The sequence below is a fragment of the Physella acuta genome, unplaced genomic scaffold, assembly GCF_028476545.2.
Source record: "Physella acuta isolate Inbredline_101_S28 unplaced genomic scaffold, ASM2847654v3 ptg002300l, whole genome shotgun sequence".
NCBI classification, from domain to species: domain Eukaryota; kingdom Metazoa; phylum Mollusca; class Gastropoda; family Physidae; genus Physella; species Physella acuta.
The window spans coordinates 1-11,467 of NW_026733798.1; the positions used below are offsets into that span (position 1 = coordinate 1).

Here is an 11,467-nt window from a genome sequence, read left to right on the forward strand (position 1 = left end):
GATCCTATCGCCTATGGTTCCCACTCTGTTTAGGGTTTTTCTCTTCTAGATGGGTCGCAGTCCCCAGCTAACGAGCCTCATATGCCGCGGGGTTTGAACTTGGTACTTCGAGTTAGAACCACCCCACCCTCTCCCTAAACCTTTAGGTTATCTCAGTATCACGGCTTGTGACGTAACTCGATTCTAGAAAAATCCCTTCCCTCCACCCACCAGAATAGCACATTTAAAACTTCACATTTTACTGTCAAGGGATGCAGATAAACATATTAGCAAACAACTAATTAAATAACTTAAAATCTCCGCATCTCTAAACCTTTCACCAACCACAGATGGGCCTACACATGGAACTATTTTTTCTTACAGTTTCCTCTGCCCCACTCTCGCGGAAGCTCACACGGACAGAGCCGCATCACCCGCTACGCCTACGAGGATGAGTTCTATGTCCGGATGATGGTTGACGCCTTCCCCATGTGGGCGGAGCTTGAAAGGGAATCTGGCGTAGACTTTTTTGTGTGAGTTGTTTTAAAAAATTGTTTCTAAATACGCATTTGTTTAAATATTTGATTAAATTATACTCACGAGGTGGTTGTGTGGTATAGAGTTAGTGCACTATTCCAAGATAACCAGGCCCTAACAACGGTTATGTATATTTAGATTCCAACCCTCAAATCGCCTTGGTCACTACGCCAATGGTACCCAAGAAGCATTTTTCTTGGCTACATTACAGCTGTGACGTGAAGATAAAAAAAAAAACAGGGTGACTCTACTTCACCTATTATCAGGTGGATTCCGGGCATATATTGACCAATAATAGTAAAAGAGAACAGTATTTTATTTCTACTGGTTCCGTCCAGACCCCCAACTGTCACTCAGCCACTGTGTAATTTCTAAATGACCAACCCACCCCCACCCAACGTCGACACAAAACATTTCTTGCGAGTTGGCTCAACCCCCACCCCCAACCCACATCAGAGGCGTAGCGACCCTTCCCGGCGCCCGGGGACAAACTTTCGATTTGCACCCCCCACTCGAACTTTTTATTTGCACCCCCCATCGATCTTTTCATTTGCACCCCCCCCCCTTCAGACTTTCGATTTGCACCCCCCCCCATCGAACTTTTCATTTGCACCCCCCCTCAAACTTTCAATTTGGCGCCCGCCCCCCCCTCGCTACGCCTCTGACCCACATCCACCCCCACTTCCACATAAAGCATATCTTGGGTGTTGGCACCACCCCCATCCCCACCCCACGTTCAAATAAAGCATGTCTGGCTCCACGGGATGTCATGTCGCCTCAGACAGCCGGAAGTCTAGTGACCGCAGACGACACGAGTTCTCTAGTTCAAGGTCGCGCATGAGCTACACGCCCATTTCTTCTTTTATTTAACAAATTGTGTAACGCACATTTCGTCCTTGTCTGTGTAAAGACAATTTCTCATTTTTTTTGGTCAACTTCGATTTGTTTGCCTGAATATGGTAGAAACTCGTCTATAAATAACCTTAAGCTTATCTCACCTATAATCTTACAACTACATCGCCAGAAAGATCCAGACTTCTCGCCCTAAAACGTCACTCTTAAGCTTTACCCCCCCCTCCCACCCCCTTACCCCCGTCTCAATACACATTTTTCTATTTTTATTTTGAAACAACCATGTCTTTGTAAAATATTAATTAACTTAAGCTTGATCGACATTGGGTATATTGATCAAATCATATTACAATTCACATGAAATAAGTCTTTAAAAATACACTATATTAGATAACAAATTCGGATTTATAAAATACCTTTTTAATATGAAGACATTGTGACTGTAACACTCCTCTGAAAATTCTGACCCCCACCCAGTGTGACGTCATTTATGGACATTGCTCAACTTATATTCCAGCTATCTTTGATGTACAATCGATAGCGTTACTGCCTCTGTACACCCTTAAGCGACTGTTGTATAAATATCTCGTTGGCCATTCCATCTTCATCTCGCCCTGGAGTCTTTATGTCCATTCCTTTCTTGTGATGTCGTTGTGGACATTTTCTTTCTTATGGTGTCATTGTGGACATTTCTTGTGATGTCGTTGTGGACATTTCCTTTCTTGTGATGTCGTTGTGGACATTTCCTTTCTTGTGATGTCGTTGTGTACATTTCATTTCTTGTAGTGTCATTGTGGACATTTCATCAAACCTGTTCTGGTTCTCTAGCCTTTCCGTGTTTATTGTCTGTGAGTTCAATTTTGCAGCCGTTCATCCAACAGACACAGAGGAACTGGGTATTCAGATACAGCAGAACTGGGCAGATATAAATAGATGCAACATATCTATGCAGATATAGAGTTTTTTTTTCAGCGAGTTCGTAAGTTTGGATTCCCATTAATATGGACGTGTAGATGTACATTTTCCAGGTAAGTAGAACCATGTGATGTTCACAGGTAAGTGATGTGTGGTATATGCAGGTAAGTGGTTTCTCCACAGTCACATCAGATCATTCATTAACCTCACCATTGTTATGGGAAAAATTCTTTACTACAGCCATTGTATTTATCGTTAATTTTGAATCATCTAGACAGAAACAATGCCTTGATATGACAGGTGACTAATTATTATAAGTGAGGTAATTTGCTATTTTTTTGCACTCTTTTTACAAAAGGGCAATCTAGTGAGGAGGTCCATTTAATCCTCAACGTGTCCTTTCCAATATGTCTATCGCCCCTCCCTACTCCCATTGATAAAATAGCTGACCATAAATTGTCAATATAATGAAACATCAATAATGATTATATATAATTTGAGCACAAAGTGCATTTCAGTAAAAAGTGTTTTTTAGACCAGATGGTCTACTTGGTCAAAAGAAATAATCATCTATTTTGATCTTTGACATGCCATGATGTTGTCGGTAATATGTCAAGAAATCTTCACTTTATCCAGTAAAGTACCCATCACAAGTCGTTGGTCTATTGTATGTTGTCAGTAATATGTCAATGAGTTTTTGCGTTATCCAGTAAAGTACCCATAATAAGTGGTTTATACACTCGAACCCGAGAACTGGAGACTTTCATGTAAGCACCCGCCTGTATAACTGACCAGCCACATTTCGTGACCACACTGTTCTCCTTCCCTACGGGATTCGAACCCCGATCACCGACATGAGACATGCATCGTTACTCCCATCCACCACGGGTGAAAAACGATATCCTGGTGATGTTTTTTTTAAGTGTGATGTTTTTTGTTTGCGTCCCAGGAACTGTGGCATCATAGACTTGCGCCAACAAGGGTCACACGGGTTAGAGAGGGTCGCCCACTCTCTCCGGGCACACAACGTCCCCCACGAGGTGCTGACCCCTGCTGACGTCAAAAGGCGATTTCCGGTCATCAACGGGGGCGACAACTGTGGTGGGATCTGGGACCCCAGTGGGGGCATTTTACGTGCGGACAGGGCACTGCGGGCATTTCAGGTAGTTGAGGTCATCTGTTCATGTCATGTGTTCATGACATGTATTCTTGTCATCTGCTCATATCATCTGTTATGTCATCTGTTCTTGTCATCTGTTCATGTCATGTGTTGATGTCATATGTAGATGTCATTTGTTGACGTCATTTGTTGATGTAATGCACGTGTTTATGTCATGTGTTGATGTCAAGAACTGATGTCATGTGTTGATGTCAAGAGTTGATTTCGTGTATTGATGTTGTCAATGCTCATGTCATGTGTTGATGTCATGTGTTGATGTCATGTGTTCGTGTCATCTGTTGATGTCATGTGTTAATGTCATATGTTGATGTCATGTGTTTGTGTCATCTGTTGATGCCATGTGTTAATGTCATCTGTTGATGTCATGTGTTCGTGTCATATGTTGATGTCATGTGTTCGTGCTAACTGCCCAGTATGTTTACGAAGATTTGTCTCTCATCCAGACGGTGTTCAAAGACCATGGCGGAGTTATCCGTGACGGGGAGAAGGTGTGCTCTATAACACCAGGGGGCGCCACCGTCACCGTGATGACGTCACGCTCCGTCTACACCGCCTCCAGTGTCGTCATTGCTGCCGGAGCCTGGGCGGGTCCGTTGTGTGCCTCCCTGGGGCTGCAGCTGCCTCTACAGGTAGGGGGAGTAGATTACAACTGAACAGGTGGCGTGTAGTTATTTCTTACCAGTGGTTACTCGTCAGCCAATCAAATCATCTGTTCCTATAGTCTCCTCCAACTCTCAGCCAGTCAGAACACCGGTTCTATACTGATCATATATCCTTTTAGCCAATGAGAACACAGGATCTGTACTGATACTATATCCCCCTCCAACTTTCAACCAATCAGGGATTGTGTTCTATACTGATCCTATACCCCCCCCCCCCTTCAACCGTAAGCCAATCAGGACACATGTTCTATACTGATCCTATATTCCCCTCAAACTTTCAGCCAATCACGACACATGTTCTATACTGATCCTATATCCCCCTCCAACTTTCAGCCAATGAAGAAACATGTTCTATACTGATCCTATACCCCCCTCCAACTTTCAGCCAATCATGGATTGTGTTCTATACTGATCCTATATCCCCCTCCAACTTTCAACCAATCAGGAGTTGTGTTCTATACTGATCCTATATCCCTTCAGCCAATGAAGACACATGTTCTATACTGATCCTATACCCTCTACAACTTTCAGCCAATCAGGACACAGGTACTCTACTGGAAAGCCACAGAGGGCGCCGACCAAGCGTACCGGTCGAGCAAGTTTCCATGCTTCATTGACTCCCGCCTCGAGACAGGCTTTGACGTGTACGGCTTCCCCATGGACGAGTACCCTGGCCTGGTCAAGGTCAGTCTCACACGTCTGCTGTCAGACTGTCAGCTACAGCAATACAAGCTGTTTGGCTGCAGCCAGTAATTTATGTTAAATGGTAACATAATATTGAAGTGAATCCACGATGATACTTAGGTGCATTCTACAGTCTTTGATAGAGCAATACAGTATCGATATCACACTTAAAACAGAGCAATACAGTATCGATATCACACTTAAAACAGAGCAATACAGTATCGATATCACACTTAAAACAGAGCAATACAGTATCGATATCACACTTAAAACAGAGCAATACAATATCGGTATCACACTTAAAACATCACCAAGCTATCGTACTGCGCCCCGTGGGGAATGAGATTAACGTTAAGGTAATACCGAATCGATTGGGTAATGTAGTACCCAGTAGCGTATGCAGGGGTGGGGGGTGGGGTTGGGGGTCCATTGGGGGGAGTTAGGGGGATTTACAACCCTCCAATGGACCCATCTGTAAAAAAAATTTTACTGTTATAATACTGTTAATTATTTAAATCTATTTCTGAATCAATATATATAGCGACCCTTTCCGGCGCCTGGGGACAAACTTTTGATTTGCACCCCCCCCCTCAAGATTTCGATTTGCACCCCCCATAACCTTTCGATTTATTTTCCAACCCATTTTGGCGCCCCCTAAGGTCGGCGCCCGGGGACATATGTCCCCCCGCCCCCCCCCCCCTCGCTACGCCTCTGATATGTATATTGCTGGGAAAAATTTGAACCCCCCCCCATGAGACGATCCTGCCTACTCCACAGGTAGTAGCAGTATTGCAATACTGTATCGGTAGGGTAATATGGTATCGATATGGTAATACAGTATCGGTTGGGTAATACCGTATGGGTTGGGTAAAGTAGTAGCAGTATTGCAATACTGTGTCCGTAGGGTAATATAGTATCGGTTGGGCAATATGTTATCGATATGGTAATAAGGTATCGGTAGGGTAATTTCATATGCCGAGGTCACAGAAACAAGTGAACTCTACTTCACTTGCCCCATAGACCGCCAGGTTTGAAAGGGAAACTTTAATTTACAAGGGTAATTTAGTATCGATAAGCTAACTATTTGGAAAATACAATATTGAAGGAGGGGGGGGGGGGGGACGACAAAATATTTATGTAGAAAAACACGATTGCCTCCCGATTATTGTTTTTTTAATTGTACCTAGCTAATAGTATTTTTTAAATACAGATTTACCTGAATCAGCAGTATACATTAGGCAGAGTAGGCATATGTGTCGACACCCTTGATTCGTTATACCCAAGGCCAGCCTCCCCCCTCCCCTTTGACCCACTCCTCCCCCCCCCCTCCCCCCATTAAATCAGATGTAATCTTATCATTAGTCTCTAATCTCGTCCACCGCGGTAGGAACATGAGATTTGATATGCATAACACAGGTAAATATAGTCAGGTGCACCGGTCCTTACCGTGAATGAATGAATGAATTTACACATAGTGATGATGTACATACTTCTAACTGAATTTATACACATAGTGAACGTGAACACACTTCTAAGTGAATTTATACACATGGTGAACATCTAAACACTTCTGAGTGCATTGTTTTTGGTCGAATCACATTTGAAATACTAGCTTTAATTAGCTATTCAGGACCACACTATAATTGTTTAGTTCTATTGACCCCGATTCGCTTCCGGTAGGCTAAGTAAAAAATTTATTTTATATCATACTGAAATTCATTATGATCTAGTTAAGGCTACTTTTTTACATATAGGCTACATACCTTATATTTAATTACCAAATAATTACCTACAATATTAATTAAAAAAAACATCTACCAAACCAAGTTTTTGTGTATACATGGTTTAATAACACTGCACGCTTTTGAAATATTACATTACCCAATTCGAGGTTCCATACCATTTGATGTCATTGTGGTTTCTTTCAACTATTTACGTATACATCTCGCGATGCAGTGACATCATCAATAAAAGGTCATTTCTCCCCCCCCCCCCCTTTAGGTCTGCCTCCACAACGGACCCTCCATCGACCCGGATGAGAGGGACAAGGTCATCAACGACGACTGGGTGGCGGAGAAGGTTAAGAACACCGTGACCTCGACCTTCAAAACCCTGGAGACCAAACCGGCCATCAAGGAGTATTGCATCTACACGGTAGGTACCGCAGGGTTTCTTTCATGCATCTTTCCGGCGCCCCTATTCAATAGCTCCATCCTATACCCCGAACACAAATAGAAGAAAAACATTTGTATTAATGATCACCCACCACCCCCACCCCGGAAGTAATTCGAGTTTCTCCCCACAGGGTATCTTTCAGGCATCTTTCCGGCGCCCCTATTCAATAGCACCACACCCCCCACCCCTTGACAAAAATAGAAGAAAATCATTTGTATTAAAATTGTATACTTTAACCACCCCCACCCCGGAAGTATTTCATGTTTCCCCTTCCCCCAAAGAAATATTTCGGGTTAACAGCCGGCATCCACTCCTTCTAATGCAGGCAAAGTGAAGCAGATAAGACATCAACTAGCATAATTTATGGTGTAGAAATGACAAGGTAGGGGGGGGGAGAAACAAAGTCCAATCAGTGTGCCAAATGATTGTAGGATCGGGGCCAAGGTCCAGGCCAAGACAACGGCCTGGTCAAGGTCGTTTGTTATCGGGTCAAAGTTCAGCCCAATGTTACGGTTCTAGTGAAATTTTTGAATTTTTTATCACGGTGAATGTCATTTACTTTTTACTGTGTGGTTTGGCGTGTGTTACGTTCATGGCTGTTAAATGGTTGAACTCAAGTGAGATAAAATTTACAGGAGCACATTGAAAGGTTGCACCGTTTACAGGTCGTGTTAGTGTCAAGAATTAAGCCACAGAAACATCACCACATGCATAGAAACATCACCACATCACCACATTCTTAGAAACATCACCACATTCTTAGAAACATCACCACATTCTTAGAAACATCACTACATTCATAGAAACATCACCACATGCATAGAAACATCACCACATTCTTAGAAACATCACCACATTCTTAGAAACATCACCACATTCTTAAAAACATCACCACATTCTTAGAAACATCACTACATTCATAGAAACATCACCACATTACTAGAAACATCACCACATAACCACATTACTAGAAACATCACCACATTCTTAGAAACATCACCACATTCTTAAAAACATCACCACATTCTTAGAAACATCACCACATTCTTAGAAACATCACCACATTCTTAGAAACATCACTACATTCATAGAAACATCACCACATGCATAGAAACATCACCACATTCTTAGAAACATCACCACATTCTTAGAAACATCACTACATTCTTAGAAACATCACCACATTCTTAGATACATCACCACATTCATAGAAAAATCACCACATTTTTAGAAACATCACCACATTCTTAGAAACATCACCACATCACCATATTCTTAATAACATCACCACATTCTTAAAAACATCACCATATTCTTAGAAACATCACCACATTCTTAGAAACATCACCACATCACCGCATTCTTAGTAACATCACCACATTCTTAAAAACATCACCATATTCTTAGAAACATCACCACATTCTTAGAAACATCACCACATCACCGCATTCTTAGTAACATCACCACATTCTTAAAAACATCACCATATTCTTAGAAACATCACCACATTCTTAGAAACATCACCACATTCTTAGATACATCACCACATTCTTAGAAACATCACCACATTCTTAGAAACATCACCACATTCTTAGTAACATCACCACATTCTTAAAAACATCACCACATTCTTAGATACATCACCACATTCTTAGATACATCACCACATTCTTAGAAACATCACCACATTCTTAGAAACATCACTACATTCTTAGAAACATCACCACATAACCACATTATTAGAAACATCACCACATTCTTAGATACATCACCACATTCTTAGAAACATCACCACATTCTTAGAAACATCACCGCATTCTTAGAAACATCACCACGTTCTTAGAAACATCACCACATTCTTAAGCACATCACCACATTCTTAGAAACATCGCCACATTCTTAGAAACATTACCGCATTCTTAGAAACATCAACAAATCACCACATTCTTAATAACATCACCACATTCTTAAAAACATCACCATATTCTTAGAAACATCACCACATTCTTAGAAACATCACCACATCACCACATTCTTAGTAACATCTCCACATTCTTAAAAACATCACCATATTCTTAGATACATCACCACATTCTTAGAAACATCACCACATTCTTAGAAATAATACCACATTTGAAGAATTATTACAACGCTCTTAACATCAAAACCCCAATAGAATATAACCATTCTCAAAAACATCATGAAACCCCAATAAAATCCATCACGACACTCAAAAACATCACGACATCTCATTATAAAACATCACAGCATTTCACGAAGTATTGTGTCACTTTTTCAACTGCCTCAGCTTTTTTTTGTACTCACCACTTGGTTTATTTGTTGTTTTCACCCACAGAACACCCCCGACTCGCACCCCTTCATTGACCGCCACCCCAAGCACCCCAACATCGTCATAGCTGCCGGCTTTTCAGGTTCGTATTGTATCGGTCTTGTATCAGACGTGTATCATACTTGTATCAGACTTGTATCATACTTGTATCAGTTTGTATCTGACTTTTATCTGTCTTGTATCGGTCTTGTATCAAACTTGTATCATTCTTGCATCAGTTTTGTATCAGACTAGTATCAGACTTGTATCAGACGTGTATCAATCTTATATTTATATCATTCTTGTATCAGTCTTGCATAATCCTTGTATCAAACTTGTATCATACTTGTATCAGTCTTGTATCATTGTGTATCATTCTTGTATCAAACTTGTATCAGTTTTGTATCTGACTTGTATCATACTTGTATCTGGCTTGTATCTGACTTGTATCAAACTTGTATCTGACTAGTATCTGACTTGTATCAGACTAGTATCAATCTTGTTTCAGTTTTTATCATCGTTCTTTTCTTGATCTTGGCCACTACTTCATCATTCTTACACTTTTCCATTAACAATTTGAAACCGTTCTAAGCTCTTTCTACTGTGCTACTTGTATAACTTGTTTTATTTTACATGTATCATTTACATATCCGTTAAGCTTGTATAACTTGTTATATTTTACATGTATCATTTACATATCCGTTCTGTATGTGTATTATTATTCTAGTCACGTATTAGCCACAAATACATGGCCGATAAATATCACACGCCCATTAAGTTTTAAACATGACTCTATCCTGAAGAGCTCTATTATTAAAGAACTGCTAGAACTGTTGCCCATCTCATGTTTGTTTTGTTTTGTTCCTGTGCGGCAGGTCCTGAAGAGCTCTATATTTAAAGAACTGCTAGAACTGTTGCCCATCTCATGTTTTGTTTTGTTCCTGTGCGGCAGGTCCTGAAGAGCTCTATATTTAAAGAACTGCTAGAACTGTTGCCCATCTCATGTTTGTTTTGTTTTGTTCCTGTGCGGCAGGTCATGGGTTCAAGCTGGCCCCAGCTGTAGGTAAAGCCGTGTGTGAGCTGGTCTTGAAGCTGACACCAGCCTACAACATGAAGCCGTTTAAAATTGATCGGTTCGCTCCCAGGTCAAGCCTCTAGGCCGTCTGCCCGGAGGTCAAGGTCAAGGTTGTTGACCTCGCAGGTCAAGGTTGTGACCCCGCAGGTCAAGGTGGTGACCGAGGTCAGAGAAAAGAAGACTGAATTAACTAAATGTTTATATAATTTAATGTAATGTGTTAGTATGCATTGATGTATTTGGTACATGGTGTCTGTAATTAATATATTCTGGTGGTATTTGATATATGCTGTCTGTAATTATTGTATGTTGGCTATATGTAATAAATTTATATTTTATGTATATAACTAACAGATAAAATATTTTTTGCTCTTCTTGATTTAGAAATCATTTTTGTAAGAATCTATATATATAACTCTCTTCTGGGAGCCGTTAGAAAAAAATCAGCTGCAAGCGCGCGCCTTGCAGTCCCCTCTCTTCCTCTCTATCGCTACCACCCCCCCCCCCCCCCCCATCCCCCTCACATGGTCAGGTGAGTTGTAGTTCACGCTAAATATTTACAAAACAATCGTAGAGCAGGGTTTGGTGACGGCTATTAGGGGCAGATAATTCGGTTTGAAACCATTTTAAACTTAGAGGAGGTAACTAAGAGGAGGCTGCTTTCACGAGGGGGGGGGGGGGAAGATGGGGATTTAGTGTTTTAAAGCAAATATTTTCAGTGGCAGCATTGGTACTGTCGAATTCACAAATTATGAATTACTGAAAAGTAGAAAAAACAACTAAATAGCGGCGTATGATACACCGCGGGTCGGCTCGTGGTAAATAAATCTAGATCAAGACCTGTTTACTTGATGTATGAAAGGGACATAATCCTGGTTCAAAGTATTCTGTAATCAACTTCCGTAATATTTAATTAAAAAAAATAGTTTGATGAATCAGGGATACATGCAAACTCTAAATTACCTTTTGAAAGCTATTGTTAGTTGTAGACTGATTGTTATGTTGTTACTTGAATGGTCATTTTAAAATGATTTAGATGTATTGGAGAGGAACCTTTAAGTTTAAAGGAGAATGAATTA

At 40.9% G+C, this 11,467-nt stretch overlaps 1 protein-coding gene across 1 annotated transcript; it reads left to right on the top strand.

Annotated features, from left to right (window-relative positions):
- Nucleotides 1–329: 329 nt before the first annotated feature.
- Nucleotides 330–10,762, top strand: LOC131932870 (peroxisomal sarcosine oxidase; the record flags this gene model as incomplete). The annotated part of the gene is made up of 7 exons (XM_059289775.1): nucleotides 330–512; nucleotides 3,233–3,446; nucleotides 3,907–4,092; nucleotides 4,657–4,809; nucleotides 6,811–6,963; nucleotides 9,341–9,416; nucleotides 10,347–10,762. Coding segments are annotated over 7 exons (1,090 nt in total), but the record flags the coding sequence as incomplete, so codon positions are not given.
- Nucleotides 10,763–11,467: the final 705 nt, after the last annotated feature.